The sequence below is a fragment of the Halichoeres trimaculatus genome, unplaced genomic scaffold, assembly GCF_033239565.1.
Source record: "Halichoeres trimaculatus isolate MK-OKI-2021-1 unplaced genomic scaffold, fHalTri1.1 fHalTri1_scaffold_18, whole genome shotgun sequence".
Lineage (NCBI taxonomy): Eukaryota > Metazoa > Chordata > Actinopteri > Labriformes > Labridae > Halichoeres > Halichoeres trimaculatus.
In genome coordinates this window covers 24,837,238-24,856,220 of record NW_027437196.1, presented here as the reverse complement: position 1 = coordinate 24,856,220, position 18,983 = coordinate 24,837,238, and the positions used below count along the sequence as shown (strand labels likewise).

Sequence of the window (18,983 nt, the reverse complement as noted above, 5' to 3'; positions counted from 1 at the left end):
CACCACAGGCCTGTTGTTTGTTAGACCCACCCAAACATTAAAGCAGTGGGTTCCAACTTGTTTAAGCGGGTGACCCCTGAAGAGACTGGATCCCACATCTATGAAAAGTCACCAGTGATCCAGTTGTTTCATCCATAAATACATTTTCCTCCTCTTGTCAGGAGATAGGTCGGATTTGCATCCTGAGGCATGCAAAATCTTCCATATCCACCTCTCCAGCAAAGTTTTCCAGCTCCTCCTGGGGGATCCTAAGACATTCCTGGATAAAATAAGATATATAATCCCTGAGGGGTGTTTGCGGTCCAGCTCGAAATGACTAAAAAACCTCCAAACAGATGAGGCCTTTCACACTCAAGGAGCAATGACTCCACTCAGAGCTTCTTCAGGATTAATGAGCTCCAAAATCTGTTTCTACAGCGGAGCCGAACCACCCAAAAGAGACAGAATCGAACTTTGTCATCAATAAATGAGCAGCAACTGGAAAAAAGTCCAGCATGAGTAAACATAAAAGTTTACAGGGTGGCTGTTCTCTGTAATTTCATCTCTGAGATGTGAAAATCTGAAGAGGAAGAGTAAAATGAATGAATTGTCTTGTGGAAGCTTTACATTTTTACATCTCTGTTCTTCTTCTCTCCAGACGATAAAGCACCTTCGGACGGCAGAGTTTAAACCCTTTGTGGTGTTTGTGAAGCCTCCTGCTTTGGACAGACTGAGGGAGACCAGACACAACGCCAAAGTCATATCAGGCAAAGACGACAAGGGAACCGCCAAGCCGTTCACGGTAAGAGCACAGGAAGCTGGTGTTTGTTTCTTTGAATGACGAGACACTTGTTAACGTTATGTGTCATTTACTCCATCAAACAGCCCAGACACGTCCAGCTTGGCTTGATTTGGGTAATCACAGGGATGCTCTCACTGGATGATATTTATCAATGCCATTCAGATTAGATTAGGTTAGATGAAACTTTAATGACCCCTGTGAGGAAATTGGATAACTCAAGCAGAAAACAGCAGGAAAGAGCTAATAGGACAAAGATAAAGAGGTTTTTAAATGTACAGCCGAGGGGAAAAGGTTCAATAGACACAAACGCTGTTGAAAAGGTTGGTGGATGGGTGAAAGCGTGAGCAGGATTTTGATCTTAGCACTTTGTGAATGACGTTGTTGTTGTTGAGACAGGTTTCAGGGAAACTATGCAACAAACTCTGGGACTGACAAATGAAGTCAAAACTGGATCCAAGTCCACAGAGCCCCTAGGTGTAAAGCAGAAATGAACATTTTTTTTTAGCCACATCAAATATAAATGTTGCTTTTTAGCATCAAATCCCTAAGACTGAATTTGAATCTCCAAAACTAGATGATGATACCAAATGTGATCAACAAAATCCTCAGTCTGCTAGCTACTGGTTCAGTTATTCAGCTCAGCTGATGGTAGCATGACAAACAGCAGGGATTGTACGCACAACCTGAAGCCAGATCCCAAGGCCAGTGCCACCCACCTTCTTGGCTCACGTATTATCTAACAAGTAGTCTTTACAATCAAACTGGCACCCCACATAATGTATTTACCAAACACGGACGCTGCCGCATTTGCTATGACGCCGGCTGTGAGTTTTTCTTGGAGCAGCTACAGGTTGCCCTCCAGTCACGTGACCTGAGCTGTGTCTCTGATTGGAAAAATCAAAGGATCCTGATAACGTCTAAATCACAGAGATTGAAAAAATTCACTCAGCGTACAGTGTGTGTTGATAGTGAAATCAGCGTTTTAGACCCAAGTTGTTTTTTGAACCAGGCTGTAAGTATTTTTTTTCAATGCTATAAAAGTCGTTTTTTTTGGCTGGGTGTGTACTTGACTTCTGGTCTATCTGCAGCCAGCCTCAAGTGGATTATCAATGAAAAGCAACTTTTAGCACTTCCACATAGGCTTCCTTTTTACTGACCGGATGTTGCCCCTTGGTCAAAAACTAGTACGCCTTATAGGAGCTTACAAACAGAGCGGCGTAACCTCCTCTGTTTTTTTGACATACACATATTTACTGGCATTGTGAAGTCGAGAACCATGCAAGTCAAGGACCTCCTATATACAGTTTTCTCAAAATACATAATCATTACTTAATGATGGTGAGGATCTGTTCAAAAGAGAAACACTTTTTGTGACCTAAGACTTATTTTCTTACAGCTCCCAAATTTAAATTTTTCAGTCATGTCTCTGAAATTAATTATGTTCTAAATTATGACACTTCCTGTCTTGGTCACAAACCAAACAAAAGCATTTCTAGTAATGTCTCACTAAACCACATTTGTTCTGTTTATAGGCTAATTTTATAAAGCTAAAGCTCTGCACATTCTGCAGAAACTCAACAACTCTTACAGCTGAAGAAGATGATGTGAAAATGTGAGAGTTCAGAAAACACATCAGAGGAAATATGTTGAGTTTAAAGTTATTAAATGGTGCAGAAAGACAAAAAGAGGTGCATGGCAATAGTTCATAATGCAGGATCAGAAATATTTACATCTTCAAATGTTGTTTGCAGGTCAAAATGGTCTGACTATGAAAAACAATTCTGATCAAATCCAGATCCTGATCCTGCCATTAAAAAGTCCTCACATATTTTCTTCATATCGCCCCCTAATGGAGAACATTGTCTTTGGTCAGAAGCAGAGTTTGCTGATGTTTACGCAGCACATAACACTGCAGAAAACTGACCACTGATCATCTGGGATCAGAGACACCTGAGGGACAGGTGAGATTTGATTTCATCAGTCTGTGATGATGGAACAAGGAGGTTTGAGCTCACTGAGAGACTGATTGAGAAAGTTTGGGCAGCCCATATATTATCCTTTGGGAAATATTGTGTCAATCTGGAATTTGGCCATAAGTGTGAAAAATGTTGTCTACTTGAACAAAAAGGTCATGTGACAGCAGCCACAATGCATAACTTGTAGCTGTATGACATTAGCTCACGAACAAATAGTTGGTGAAATGATAGTATGTTTTACTGTACAGCCGTGTGGAAAACAGTGCAACAGCTTTGGTGTTATGTAGAAGAAACACATGGCTTTACTACTACACAACAGATTAGTGGCAGTAGAAACAACAGAAACACTATCTGGACCCTGTGTGTTCAGTCAGCGTGTGTGTGAGTGATGAGGTCATCCTCACACACCTTCATCCTTACCCTACGGGGACGCAGATGAAACCAATTAAGCGGGGTTTGGTGCTGCTGTGAAGTTGTCGGGTGGAGGAACTTTAGGGGGTGATGTGGGATGATGATGGCTTTCCCAGCTCCGTCAGGCGTGGTGCACACTCGCGTGTCTAGCTCACCACGGGAGGCGTTAAGGCCAAGATCCCGGTCAGCAGCACAGCAGATGAGGCCTGATTGGACGTTAGGGGGGTTGGAAACACATGGACTGACTGAGAGACGAGGCTGTCAGGGAGATGGAGACTGACGGACTGACGGGACATCAGCTTCATGAGCAGGAAAGGGAAGAGGGGGGTGATGGGCTGTGAACTAAGGTCTGCAGGTGTGAATCCAACACGGTAGGGTTGATGTATGCTTATTGAAAACACATGCATAAAAAAATCCAACTGACAACTCAAATCTCATACTAAGCGTGCTATTTCACTTCTTATATTCCTAACCCCCTGCTTTCATTCCCTTTCACTGCTCTTAAAACATCACTGGGAAAACATCCGTTGGTGTGCTGTCTACACTGACAAAAGAAAACAGTTGGACCAACTTTAATTGTTGCTTCAATTGGTCACACCTAAATATATTAAGTTATTTGAAATGAAGTTGATTAAGTCAAATGAACTTAAAAATGTGATTGTTCTCAAATCAACATTTTGCATCAGTCCAACATAAGGTTTTCAGTTGTTTAATCTCAATAATTTGCAAAACCTCAGAGTAAAATATGACAATTGCACTAAAAAGGTTAGTAAATAAAACTAATAGCCTTAAGTTGAGTTTAGTTTACTTGTACTTGTAAAGTTTACTTTACAGCCTATTGAATTGACTCATTTCAAACCGTGAGTGAGGAGCAAATGCAGTGGATATGAGACCCCACTGTACATTAAGATGTTAACCTGCCAAGGGCACAGGCTTTCTGTGCTCCACATGGCATGGACCGGCTTTCTGTGCCCCGCGGCATGGACTGTGTACCTTTAAGCATGTTTAATGTTTTATATGTAAATAAATGAGACGTGTTGATGGGCTAAAATTATGATCAGAAATGACAAACTGGGTTTTGTCTTCGGTTATATTTGAATTACCATTACTGCGAGAATATTTTAATTGGAGCCCTCACTGCCGTGGAGCATAGGCATCCAGGCAGCCAGGACAAGCAGCCTATGCCGTGGAGCGCAGCCAGGCAGGCAGGCAAGCAGCCAAGGTTTGACAGATTATTGAGTTGAAACAACTGTAAACTTTTATTTAGATTGAAGCAAAAAATTGATTTGAGAAGAATTAAAATATTCAGTTTATTTTACCTCTTATGTTGCATTAAATGAACTTGTTAATTTCATTTCAAAGAACTTAATTTATGTAGGTGTGACCAATCGAAGCAATTGATTCAAGTTGGTTCAACAACTTCTTTTTTTTTAGTTGAAGCAAAGCAGAATTTCAAGTTGCTATGATCCACAAAAATTCATTGGAAACTGGACTTAAAATATTGAGTTAGATTGATTAAAAAAATTACATCACTTCAACTGATTGAAGATTCCCTTTTTACAGTGTAGGAAAAAAACAGGGTTTAAGAGTTTTGCCTCACATGCAGTCTGAGATTTTGGATCAGGATCTTATCTGTTGGGAGGCTTTTAAAAGAATTATAAGTGAAACATTTTACTTTTTACTTTTGTTGTCAGGATAGGAGGCGTCTTAAAAACCTAATAAAACCCGTCAGTGTGATTTGGCCAGCGGCTGAATCCTTCCCAGGAGTCGTCGTCCCCGCGGTGCTTTCACACATAAAATGCTGCGTGCAGCGAGGTCACAGGTGAACGTCTGCTCAGTCTCAGAACATCCCGTTGAATTTTTTCTTCACTTTCTATTGTTTGAAGCCTCCGCACAGACACAGCCTGAATAAGTCACAGTGAAATACATTTTTTGCCTCAGTCTGCTTCTCGTTTTCCAGGAGAGATCTCGAGAACAATGAGCTTTAGCTGTCAGACGAGGATCATCGCTAAAAACCCCGTGCAGTTATTCCTCACTGCTCGTTTGGTAGCTTCAAGAGAAAACTCACCTCTGTAAAAATGTGAGACAAGGAAGCAGATTTTGCCCACTCTAAGTGGATGTTTCTGAACACTGACAACAAGACTTAAAACAAAAAGTCTCTGAAAGACAAACTGTTTGGTGAGTTGTGTCAGAGCTACAGTGTTTGACTCTCTGTGGGCTGCAGGGAGACAGGGAGAGGTCTGCTTTAATGATAAAGCTGAAGAACAGACCTCTCATTGTTCCAGCAGCCGTCTGACTCTGGCTCTATTGTTTGAGCTGGAGATGATTCAGAGCAAGTTTTTCAAAATACGTAGCTGGAACTAGAAAAAAAAAGTCTGACTGAAACAATATTGAGGATTTAAAGTGGTGTGAAAATTTACCATCATCTGAAAAAGGCTGTAATTAATTTTTAAAAGACAAGTTTGTTTTACTGGGATCAATAAAGCAGGCTTCCCTGCTGAGGCAGTCGTGTGTGTGGTGGTTTTATGTCTGAAGATGATACCAGAGTCTCAGGTTTGTGCCACTAAAGTGTTGAAAAGGTTTATAGCCCCATAAAGTGTATTTTGCTTTCGAGACACTTTACAGTAAAAGTGAAGCTGTAAAGTCACAGGTATAATAATAAAAACAAAAGCGTAAAAACATCACACTGATTCAAAGCTGTAACACGTGGAAGCATACATGTTTAAACTCACTTTAACCCTTTTATTACAGAAGCCTCAAAATATACAACTGAGTGTTTTTGTCTTATTCGAAGTGAAAATTGTCTTATTATATTCGATATGAGCCACATTCACCTGGCCAGTCCAGAAAAATGTCTTGTTTCAAGTTGTTTAAAGACAAAAATGAGATCTGAATTCCTTAAAACAAGTTTAAAAATCTGCCAATGGAACAAGAAAAATTTACGAGAAAATTTGCTTGAAACTTGAATAATGACTTAAAACAAGTAACTTTTCTCTTGTTCCATTGGCAGATTTTTCTTAACTAGTTTCAAGCAGTTTGGACCTCATTTTTGTTTTTAAATAACTTGAAACAAGACATTTATCCGGACTAGTCAGGTGAATTTGGCTTATTTTAAGTCAAAAAAACATTTTCTACTGAGAATAAGACAAAAACACTTGATAACATCTCTGTTTTTTTTTTTTCAAGTGTTGACTATAAACAGGTCAGAAAATGTCCTATTATGAATGCTTTGAGCCCACTTTTCTGGAATACTTTACCTTTCTATATCTGGGAGTTATTTCAATATACTGCATCTCATATGAGAGTGAAACCGGTATAAGTGGAGAGAAACATAAAAGCAGAAGTTGATTTTAGAGGTTGAAGGTAAAGGGGAAAAAAACACTGCAATCAAACATAGCCAACACATTTTTGTGGAAAAACATGAAGTTCCTTGGTGGGAAAAGAGATGGGAACATTTTTATTTACACATGAAACTACTACATGATGATTCACAGCAAGTTTGACAAGAACTTGATCAGTTAAATGCTGTCAGTCATGCCTTTTTGTTTTATTGCCCAAAGATTGCTTGACTTTTAAGAATTGAAAATGTGCAAAAAAAATCTCTAAATGTATATAATCACAATATTTCGCAAGTTCTGAGAAACTTCAGGATTCTTATTTGAATTCTTATAAGTAGCTACTGACACATCTAGAGTTTAAAAGGTCAAACCAATGCTGGGTCCCAAATCTTGTACTTCTACTCTGACGCTTACTATTATGAGCGCATAAGTGTGTTTACACTAACAGTTTGGGAAAACACAGCGCACTTTGGTTTCTCAGTGAGTGCACTCAAAACAGTAATAAAGTTGAGTATGGAACGCTGGACACTTCTTACATTCAGTGGTGGCCATGTTGGCTACATAGAGAATGGGACAGGAATGGATCAAACAATGGTTGGTGCATGTAATCATTGAAAAGCAGAAGAACAACTGTGAACGGTTGTGATATGCAAGTGCAGTTTCTGGTCAGTGCAGAGCTGCAGTGCTTGATTTAGGAAAACACTACCCTGTAAGATTTTTGGGCAGTTCTTCTTCAAGTGCAGATTTTATGGAAGTATGCAATTTGGAACACAGCAATTGTTTAAACCAAGTTTAACCCCTTAAAATCTGTGTTATTATGCCTAACTGTCTCACAACTATTTGGTTTAAAACATAAATACCTCCGCCAAGGAGGTTATGTTTTGGGGGGAGTTTGTCTGTGAACAACATAACTCAAAAAGTAACAAATGGATCTTGATGAAATTTTCAGGAAATGTTCTAAATGGAATAAGGAAGAAGTGATTAAACTTGGGAGGTGATCCAGATCACAATCTAGATCCAGGACTTTTTTAAAGGATTCTTTATCATTGTGAGATAGGGCTGTTTTCACCATATGTGTAAATAACTCCACCATAAATGGTCAGATTGCTTTTCAAAACAAGACAAGACAAGGTCACCATCATTTCTGACAGATGTTAAAGTACGATCCAGGTCCTGCAAATATTCTGGATACTAAGATCCAGAATATGAAATATGTACTGAGTCATCATAATTTTCAACACTGTTGGGGAAAAATTATTATACAAACCTGCAACTAACATCAAATTGTAGCAGACAGTCTGCTAAAAGGGAGTATAACATTAAAGTAGGACTAAAGTGTTTGTGACAATCACAATATGCTTGGCAGAGGTCTGTACTTTCCGTGCTTTTCTAGTTAAAAATGTTACAGAGCTCCCTATCACTAGTCTCAGCCTCAGCTTCCTGCAGACAGATTTACATCTTAAGCTCTTAGATTGAAAAAGTAAAAAGGCACAAGCAGCTTCATCCTTTCATGTCAAAAAAAAAAAAAAAGAAAGAAAGAAAGAAAATGGAACGAGTGTACAGTGAGGATTAAGAGATCAGAGTCAGGTTTGGCACTTCAGAAGTAGCATCAGCTCAACATGCCCTTCAAGGAGATTGACCAAACCTGGACCAGTGGATGCCAAAGAGATTCCTACTTGTCTAAGCTTCCACTTTTTGTTTTTCTTTTTCTGTTTTCTTACTTTTCCTCCATCTCTCCTCCCTGCTCTCCTCTGAGTGGCATCCTGCTGCGATAAATGTTTTTCACCTGAAAAGGAGAAACTAGACTTAGAGACTCGTGGCAGACATGGAAACACCACACACTCACTCACACAGAAAACCCACTCAAGCCTCGAGGATCATGTAGCAGCCAGGACAGGTCAGAGGGGTTATGGTGGACACAGTGGTCATCTGTAAGCCCTGATCCAAGAGTGGAAATCCTGCAGGGGCTTCAGGCCAGATGACAGAGAATATAGTCCCTCTGTGAAACAGTTTCCTCCGCAGGCCAACAAACCCCCTGCCCTCCCTGAACCGCCTCCTTGGCTCAGCCCGTCCTCTGATAAAACCATCACACCTCCCTCACAGAAGACAATAAAGCTTCAGATAAAGTGGGTCCGCTTTTTGTAACATACGAGACAGCCAGTTGAAAAAAGGGAAAAGGAAAGGCAGACAGGGCTTTTGCCGAGTGTAACAGCGAGTTAGTGTTTAAATTTAGCTGTGCAGCTAATCCATTATGAAGCGGAAAACCACCAGAAACATTCTGAAGTAACTCCTGGCTCGAAGGAACGCCTCTAAAAATTGAGCCGTTTAGGAGTTTTCAGCTTTAACGATGCAGTGTTTATGTGCGTACACATGGTATACACACACTCTGCGGTATCATGCGTCTATATGAGTGTGTGTTTGGTTTTCTGCTCCTGAATGTGCATCTGTGTGTATTTATAATTGTGTTTGGCAGTGGGGTTCAATACAAAAACCATATCTGTGCAGAAATCTGAAGTGGAGTGTTCTTGGTGAAAACACGGCTCTAAATCTGTGCAGCTTCTTCAGCTCTGCTGGTGCACTGAGGTCAGGATCGGCCCGGGCCCACACAGCTGGACCCAGCTCCCCTCAGAGGGACCACCGCAGAGAGATACCTGGGCTCTCTCAGAATACTCTCTCTATGAATACAGGAGCCCCAGATAGGCAGTGTTTACCCCAGACCTGGTAAAAATATGACATTTGGCTTCTCACAGTTATGATGCGGTTTTCTTCTTTCACTGGACAGCTCGTTTCATACCAACATGGAAAACACCTCATACCTTCGAAAGGCCCCTGGTCAAGGCTCTATTTCAGTGTGAATCAATGTATCAGTTATGAAACAAAAAGAGGACAATACCTCTTAGTTTAACTTTAATATGTTCTCTTTCCAATTCAGGCTCAAAAGTAGGGTTTGAAGGGAAAAAAAGGTCAACTTACCTTACCTAACTTACTTTTTTTTTTTTTTCAAGTTGGAGTTACTCGTTTCTTTCCTAAAGTTTAAGTAAAGTTCCTTTAAGTTTAAAGTAAAGCACTTTCTATACACTTTCTTACTTTTGTTTTCTTAAATGCTGCGGTGACTCCTGAATTTCCCCTCGGGGATAAATAAAGTATTTTCTATTCTATTCTATTCTATTATATTCTATTCTATTCTATTCTATTCTATTCTATTCTATTCTATTCTATTCTAAAGTTGCCAATTGAACAAGTAACTAACTTTTGAGTAGGTTTTGCTCTGAGACGTAATGTTCCCATGTATGTTCTTGCCTTTTACATCTATAGGGCCAGTTGTTCAAAGGTAATCCAATCGGATTTTGGTCATCTGATTGGATCAAATCCCGAAAATGGGTTGTTCAAAAGGGAAAGAAGGATTTCAAAATCAGATTAGATCACATAATCCAATCCTGGTGTTAATCCAGATTAAACTTTCACTTTTTGTTGTTCAGAACTTTTTAGTAGGATCTGGATCACTCTGATTAAAAAAAACAGGATTATCTTGATTCCAACAGGGGGTAGGATTTCAAGATGGATTTCAGGAAGGGAATGTAGTAAAAGTTTAAACTTGGTTAAAAAATAAATCATTTTTGAAATTTAGTGTCCATATTTTAATTTGTATTTCACACTTGACTTGTTTAATCATTACAGTGATAAAGTAGATAAAGCTAACTTAGGCTACCAATAAAGCCTTTCAGTACAGTTAAGAAAAACAAAGAGAAACTGAAAGAGCAAAAGCAAAGATACTCCTGGCAGAGGAACAAATCAAGCTGAGCAAACTGCAGCAAACCAGAGAAAAACTTCGGACCCACCTTCTGAAAGCAGAGCTTAAAAATGCTGTGCTCTCCTTCACAGATGAAAAGGTACCATGAACTTTTTTTTTCATTATTTTGCTTAATATTGGACATTTAGCCTCCTTTTTTAACATTTCAGATGTTTTCAAAATATCCACTTTGTGATTTTTAATGTTTGATTTGTTATTCATTTGCTGTGGCACAGATGAGGGGTCATAAAAGAAATTAAAAATGTATGTTTAAGTAGATTTTAATGTTATTTTTGTTTTTTCTCAAAATAGAAAAACACCTACAATGAGCTCATGTTGGCTCTCCTACCTGTTGTTCCATACTGAGCTGCCATTATATGTGGTCCCATTTAGACCACTGGTAATCCAGATTTGGTAATCTTGAAAACTGTCTATCCGGATCAGGGTGATTCGATCAATGTTGCTTTGAAAAACCAACATAAAACCAAGACAGATTAACTGATCCTGGATAGCAAGAAATGGGATTCCCAAATCTGGATCATTTTAATCTGGATTAAATTCTTCGAACATGTGGCCCTATGACATTGAAGTGGTGTCTGTTTAAGCCCACCCTTAAAATACTGTTAATGTGGTGTCTCGCACATGTTTTATTTGCAGCTCCTGTCCTGCGTCTGTCCGAGCAAGTCTCTACTTCAGCAACAGCTCTTTGTTAAAGACGTGCCGACATGATTGTTGTCATCATTACTTCCATGTCTGCCACTTTTCCCCACATTTCATTTGCAGCTCCTTTCTTGTGCCTGGCTGAGCGAGCCAGTTCTGATACATAATAACACACCTCATTTCAAAGTCAGTAATGATAACGGCGTTGTAACATTTAAAACAATTATTAATTAGATTACCTGTTACTGGAAAGAGTAAGAGCGTTAACACTGCTCACCTGATTGATCTCCTTACTAAACTTCCTTCAGAAGACTTTTTTTTCTAAATGATTCACTAATTGAAGTACGTCCTCTCCTCTACCACAGGTGTTAATAGGACAGCCACCCGTGTAGACAGATCATAGATAGTGGTGTGCAAAGGAGGGGCCTCCACTTATGGCTCCAAATTGGCAACAGTTCCCGCTTGGGAGCCAAAACACATCCTTTAGTTCTTCTTGGTAGGGGGAACACACTTCACTGCCCTCTGTACTGGCTTAAACATGATGAAGTGACCCTTACATTTATCCTAACCCTAACCGTAACATATCAACATGTCTGAAGTTCAACATCATCATCCTCTTCTTCTGATGAGATTCTGTTTCCTAACTGGCTTCCTTATTCACAATATGCTGTTTGACCTCCAGGTCAGAGCCCAGCATACAAACTGTCTGGCATGTGCAGAGCATCAAGTCCATCATTAGTCCAACTGAGGTGTACACACACAAGAAAAGTCAGCTTCCTTGTTTTCTTATTTGGAAAAGTTTGAAATAGTATCATTAACATGTTTACATGTACTCTAAAGGTCCATTTTTGGTTGGACAAATGCTTTAAATTAACTGCTTTATCATCATGTAAATGTGCCGGTAGTGAACTTCTTGTCTTAGCATGACGTTCAGTTCGTACACTATGATCGAGTTTTGTCTCTCTGCTTGGTTTTTGTAAACGAACTCTAAAGAGTTTGGTCGTGCTCCTATGGAAAGAATGTTGTTCAATAGAAAGTGTGAGGGAAAAAAGGCTTTCATATCTTTCTTGTCATAAACTGAAAAGAGATCTCTTGGATTTCTGATGCCTCTAAGTTTGTTTCAAAGTAAACGCAGAAGTCTCACAGACCCCTGTTGGCTGCTGTGACTCTTATTCTACTTTTTTCCCTCTCTGTTTCATAAAAAAACAGGTTTATCGGCCAAAAAGACAAACTACAGTACAAAATGGGGCCTAAACCTTCTTTTGATTTCCACAGATTCAAACCAGTAAATCGTCCTGAAGAATGTTTGTGCTCAGGTCAAAGTTATCTCATACTATTCCTGCAAATTTAAAAGTTTAAATCTGAGCTTTTTTGCATGTTTGATTGATTTAAATAAATAAAGAAGAGATACATTGTTGGAAAAAAGAATTGATTTGTCATCAGCCTGAACCCCTACAGCCCAAACCCTAAAAAATGTTTCTCATGTTTGTCTTTTGGGAGGAGTTTTAGTTGCAAATTCAGAGAAAGAAAAGTCAGAGCCTTGATTTGAGTTAAAGCCTTGGCACTTTCTTTCTCTTCTTTTTGCGATCTGATTTATTTTGAATTTTTCCCCCTGAAGCTCTGAGAACTGTCTGCAGACCTCAGTCACCGCCGTGTCCATATTTGCCTCTTCAGTATCATGTCCAGCAGACTGAGCTGGCCCAGTTCACATGGTCCCGCTGCTGATTTTGAAACAGGAAGGCCACAAGCTGTCATTTCCCATCGCACATATAAAATCCAAACCGACAATAATGTATGTTTTACATATCTCTATTTTGGAAAGTCTGCTTGTGTTTGTCCTCTGCTTATTTTGAGGGTATTTCATTTTCTTTGTGAATTGAAGAAGCGTGTGTGTTTTTTGGAGGAAATGATGAAAATTCCTTGAGGTCAAGTTGTTGCATGAGGAGGTTTTAGTGTGTGGTTTGTGCCAGGGTTCATGTGTTTGTACTGTGTTATAACAGCCTCAATGTTTTTTGGGCGCTCAAGGCCGTTAAATTTGTGTTTACTGTATGTGACTGAATCTCCACGCTTGTTTACTGAGCCGGGTGTTTTTCTCTTTGCAGCAAACAGAGAGATGAACTGTTTGATCTTTGATTTGTGCATCGTTTCCATTTGTTATTTCAAACCCGTCTTCTTCTCTCCTTCTTTCATGCCCCCTGCAGGAGGAGGACTTCCAGGAGATGGTGAGAACTGCCCAGACGATGGAGACTCAGTACGGCCATCTGTTTGAGAAAGTCATCGTCAACGATGATCTCTCAGCCGCCTTCGGCGAGCTGCGGCTGGCACTAAAGAAAGTAGAGATGGAGACTCACTGGGTCCCAGTCAGCTGGACTCACTCCTGAGACTGTAAGAGGAGAAAAGGGAAGGGATTTTACAAAATATGCAGGTTTTTATCTTTTCATGTCTGCTGTGGCTGGTGTTTGGGGGATAACGGGAATAAAACAAGACAGCGCCAGATGGCTCTGTTGCCATACCTGAGCTGCACAGGGCTAAAACATAAGCCTTTGACTGGGATCAGGTGGGATTTAGACTTCAGCTGTGGTCTGGGTATGGATCTCCGGGTCTGACCAGATCTGACAGGGTTGAGGCTGAGGGCGCCTGTGCAGAATATGAGCTTTGGACATTGATCCGGGGCTCAGACTGGGTCACACAACCATAGCCACGAGTCGGGCTCTTTTGGTCCAAACCAGAATGTGGAACGAGTCTGGACCATCACAGCAGCGGCGGTCCTGCCAGCACATCAGCGGCCGTGCCAGCCAGGACTCCGTCTATAGTGTGTTTATTACATTAGACCATTAGAAACCAAAGGGATCTCCATATTTCTTCATGTTGGACTACGTACATGCACACGTCTGTAAAAGAACACGACCTCAAAGGGAGAAAGGGGAGGAAAGAAAACATATTTGCCTTCTTTCTGTCTTACTGTATTTTTGTGCTTCAGTAATTCTTCCATGACTGTTACTCCAAACTAAACGTGGTCAGGTACAAACTCTAAAAAAGGGCAGAAAGTCTAATTTAAAATAAGAGAAATTAATATATTTTCTAATTTCCTCCTCTTGTGTTTCTCTGAATACATATCTTGACTTTAAGAGCTGCCTGATCTCAGTCTCTGCCTGATACTGGCAGGTCTTTTTTTTTACACTGGAGGCGTCTCTTCTTCCACTTAACTGTTTAGATTTAATCTCCCAAGTCTAGTTTTCCCCCTAAAAAGCACATTTATGTAGGTGTTATATATTCCATTTAGGAGCCTTTTTAAAAAGCCACTCTTCATTCGAGGGTGCCCAGCATAACAGCGTTGCCATTTGAAGTCGAAGAACTGGACGCTTTTGGCTGTCTGCTTGAAGAAAATGTTCACAATTGTGTTTTATTAGGGTGGAGTCTTTATTTTTACTCACATAAAAAAACGGCTTCAGCAGGTCCACAGCTCACGTCCAGGTTTTAAGCTCAGAGAAAATGCAAAGGAGCAGCTTCTGACTTTATGAGCATCACCAGTTTATTTGCAAATTTCAGTCTCTTATTTTTTTACTCAGCCGCTGTAACAGGGATAGTTAACTTTCACTTTTCTGACATGCTTTTTTAAAGCAGCCATCGTTTGGTCCTCACTATTTTAATCCCACATTAAAAAGATATGTGCTCTTAAAAATGAACCTTGAGAATAAAACTGGTAAAGCAGCTCAACTGCTGGATGGCAGAGCATCAGGGGGCTGTGAGCTGAGCTGCTGCTCAGGACTCTGGACTCCTTTGGAGACCTTTTGACTTCACAAAAACTTAAGCGATTTAAATTAAAATCAGTATTTTTTTATTTCAATTAGGGTCTGCAAGCTGAGTTGTTGCCTATGTTAGCTCACTGACCAATAAAATCTCAAGTCTTATTGATTCAAGTCAAGTCACGAAGTTTGTCAGAGATGTGACATGAAGCTTTAAGAAAATTACTACAACAGTAATTACTCACAGAAGAGGCTGATCAATTTGTATCTTGCCGCAGTATCTGAAGCTTTTTAAAGCACTGAATTGAAGATTTTCATCTGGATAGTATGCAAAACTAAAAAAGAGAAACATAAAGGCTTATTTCTACAAACCGTGTCTTACCGTAAAAAGCAGCTAGCCTAGCTTAGCATGAAGACTGGAAATAGTTGAGCCTGTGATTCGAGATGTGATGTGTTTCGAGATCAGAAGTAAGCATTCAAACAATTTAAATTTGGATTTTAGGATCTTTAAATTTCTGGCATATTTGTTTTTATTGTTGGCTAAAGGACCTGTTTCCACTGATGGTGTTTTATGTGCAGAAAACAAGCACAACCTCAATTTTAAAGTGCTTTTTCGCAGCATATGCAGTCTACTGTTACTGATGGCAGTGCTCCATTAAATCTGTTCAGGAAGACTCTGTGTGCTTCACATTTGCTTCTTCCTGGTGTAGTTTTACCAAGAAGATTATGCAGAAAGATTTGATAAAGCTGCAGCTCCAACACTGGATGTTCCTTCATTGGAAAAATGGGCGGAGTTAGCTTTCTACTCAGCCACGTTGAAAAGAAATGGTATCAGAAGTCATGCCTTTATTCACTTTGACTGCTCTGTGTTGGAGATGAGACACTGATGAGCACTGTGGTGCTCCACAAGTTGAACTATTTTCAGCTCAGAGAGTTTTGAGCACAGCAACATAAACCACCCAATGCTGAGGCTGATTTTTGTGCTGAAAACACTCATTTGTTTTGGTTTTGTGAGGACAGTAAAGCCCTTAATTTTGCTGGCATCTTTTCTTTCAGTCTATTTACTGAGCGATGCTATTGACCTGCTATCAGTGGATGTAAAATCTTTGTTTTCCCACAATGTCAAACCATTTTAAAACTTGTGAAAAGCCTGTTTTAAATTTAAACTGACCACAAACTTTATGATTACTCTTTGAGTTGTTCTTATTCTCAAGCTTTACGGCTCTCAGGTTGAATTACCCTCTTTCCCCCCTGTCTCTTAAGTTTAGTTCTCCATGATATGTTTGTATATTTGATTTCTGTCTACATTAAAAAGCTTAGAAATAGTTTTTATTAAGGTGAATAATTATAACACACACTCAAAGGGACTTGAGCACCATGCACCTCTGGACGTTGTCCCTCTGTTGTTTTTAATTTTAGTACCAGACTACAGTAAGTTACCTTTTTAAATGTTATTTAACTCCTTCCCTCTTCGTTTCTCAGTCTCTGCCATGTGTTTAATCGACTGGAATCAGATTTGTACAGTCATCAGAAAATATTTTTGATTTCTTGCTGTAAATGAAATGCTGTTTAAGGGCACGTTGTATGAATTCACATTATTCTTGATAACTACTACATTTTATATTAAAGACAGTCAAACTAAAGGTGTTGTTCCAAAGTGTTAATGTACTTCATGTCTCCAGAGACGCAGCGCGGTGATGTGTGAGGTGGAACGGTATGAGGAAAATATTCCAGGGTTTCTGGGATTCATGCCCTCGAGTGCCATTGACATTTATCTTTGTTCTGATTTTAAGAAAAACACTCCAGCAACATCTTTCAGCTGCCCCACAGAAGTTCAGTCCAGAGTGCACAGTTGTGCAAACAGAGCCGACACCTTTCATGTAGTAAAGCCGGGGCTGGAGAGCAGTAAAAGTCAGTCATCGGCCGTTTTTCTCATTTTAAGTGCCACAGCTGAATTTTATTTTGACAATATTGAAGTGCTTCCCCCTCCCTGCCATCTTCTTTAAGGCTTTTTAAATTATCATAAGACTTCTTATGGATCAAATGCTCTGTTTTTACACATCTCTATGACTGAAAGTCTGAAAATCAACTTTAAAAACCTCATTTCCTGACAAATGAGAACTAATTACATAAACTAGCAAAGGATGACAGTCTAAACTTGAAAATTTTTCATCAGTTTCAAGAAATTAAGTGTAAAAACATGCAATTGGCAAATGTTTCCTTTGTGAATATAAGGAGTTTGAGAGGTTTTTGACACAAACATTTCAGTCATCTTTTATTAAACATCCCAGAACAAAAAGACTCAACTAGTTTACAGAATTTAAGATCTTTGACCAAAAGTTTTTGGAATACAGTGGGGGAAAAAAGTATTTAGTCAGCCACTGATTTTGCAAGTTCTCCTTCTTAGAAAGATGAGAGAGGTCTGTAATTTTCATCAGAGGTACACTTTAACTATGAGAGACAAAAAAAAAAAAAAAACGGGAAATCACATTGTAGGATTTTTAAAGAATTTATTTGTAAATTATGGTAGAAAATAAGTATTTGGTCACCCACAAACAAAAAACTTTCTGGCTCTCACAGACCTGTAACAGCTTCTTAAAGAAGCTATTCTCTCCTCCACTCATTACCTGTATTAAAGGTACCTGTTTGGACTGGTTATCTGTATGAAGACACCTGCCCACAGCCTCAAACAGTCAGACTCCAAACTCAACCATGGCCAAGTCCAAGACCAAAGAGCTGTCCAAGGACACCAGGAAGAGAACTATAGACCTGCACCAGCCTGGGAAGCGTGAATTTACAATAGGCGAGCAGGTTGGTGTGAGGAAATCAACTGTGGGAGCAATTGTAAGAAAATGGAAGACATACAAGACCATTGATAATCTTCCTCCATCTGGGGCCCCTTGCAGGATCTCATCCTGTGAAGTCAAAATGATCATGAGAACGGTAAGAAAAAATCCCAGAACAACACGGAGGGACCTGATCAATGACAGAGAGCTGGGACCACAGTAACACAGGTTGTGCCGAGAAGGACTCAAATCCTGCAGTGCAGGAGCGTGCCCCCTGCTTAAGCCAGTGCATGTCCAGGCCCATCTGAAGTTTGCAATGATCAGAAGAGGACTAAGAGAATATCATGTGGTCAGATTAAACCAAAAATAAAACTTTCTGGTAAAAACTCAACTCTTCTTGTTTGGAGGAAGAAGAATGCTAAGTTCATCCCAAGAACACCATACCTTCTGTGAAGCATGGGGGTGGAGATCTTGTGCTCTGTGGCTGTTTTTCAGCGAAGGGGACAGGACGACTGATCCGTGTTAAGAGAACAATGTACAGGGCCATGTATGGTGAGATTTTAAGCCAAGACCTCCTTCTATCAGTGAGAACATTGAAGATTGGACATGGCTGTGTCTTTCAGCATGACAATGACCCCAAATACACTGCTCAGGCAATGAAAGAGTGGCTCCATAGATAGCATTTCAAGGTCCTGAAGTGGCCCAGCCAGTCTCCAGACCTCAACCCAGACCTGGAGTTGAAAGTCCAAGTTGCCCAGCATCAGCCCCAAAACATCCCTGCTCCAGAGGAGATCTGCACGAAGGAATGGGCCAAAATACCAGCTACAGTCTGAGCAAACCTGGTGAAGACTTACGGACGCACTTCAGTAAGCTGCAACAGGAAGCTGTTATTTCATCCATGTATTGATAGACAGATGGATGTGGAGAAATCTTCTCTGTTTGCATCTTGAAAATTAGTCTTCTCCTCCAACCTTGGCAACTTGACCCAAAGAGGGGACTCCAGTAAGACAAGCTGTGGAGGAGACGCAGAAGCATTTGAGATACACCTTGTTAAATGATCAGTGCTACACTGTTCAGAAGACTCTATCTAAAGCTGTATTCACAATTCATGAAAATGTGTCTCAAAATATCAAGGTGGACTGCAAAGCTGCATTCATAAAACATAAATCTGTATCTTCATTTTATTTGCCGCATCTTGAACCATCCAGCCTTCATCTGACAGGAGAATAGAAATTCAAGCTCTGGGGAATGTGCAATGAGATATTTTGCGGCTTAAAGTGAATAGGATGTAAACAATGAAGCCCCATCAGCAGCTTGGATGCTCCTGATACTGTAGCATTGTTTTCACTGAGAATATGAAAGTAGGTGGATGGTTTGTGAATGTGCTTCACGCTGTCACCCGGCCAACCGGATATAGTATAAGCACCTTGAAGACATGAGGAATGAAGAGAAGAGTCTGAATCCAGAGACTGAAACCAGCAGAGCACTGCAGCCC

General features: G+C 40.0%; 1 protein-coding gene across 4 annotated transcripts in view; it reads left to right on the top strand.

The window, feature by feature from the left end:
* mpp7a (MAGUK p55 scaffold protein 7a) overlaps positions 1 to 16,329 on the top strand; it is a 228,423-nt gene extending 212,094 nt beyond the window's left edge. For 3 of the 4 annotated variants that reach the window (XM_074693560.1, XM_074693561.1, XM_074693562.1), the window contains 2 exons: positions 638 to 781; positions 13,158 to 16,329. In XM_074693560.1, the coding sequence (XP_074549661.1) occupies positions 638 to 781; positions 13,158 to 13,337 (324 nt within the window). In that variant the 3' untranslated portion in view covers positions 13,338 to 16,329. The remainder of the gene's footprint in view (positions 1 to 637; positions 782 to 13,157) is intronic. The other variant, XR_012599844.1, reaches the window with a different exon arrangement.
* Positions 16,330 to 18,983: the final 2,654 nt, after the last annotated feature.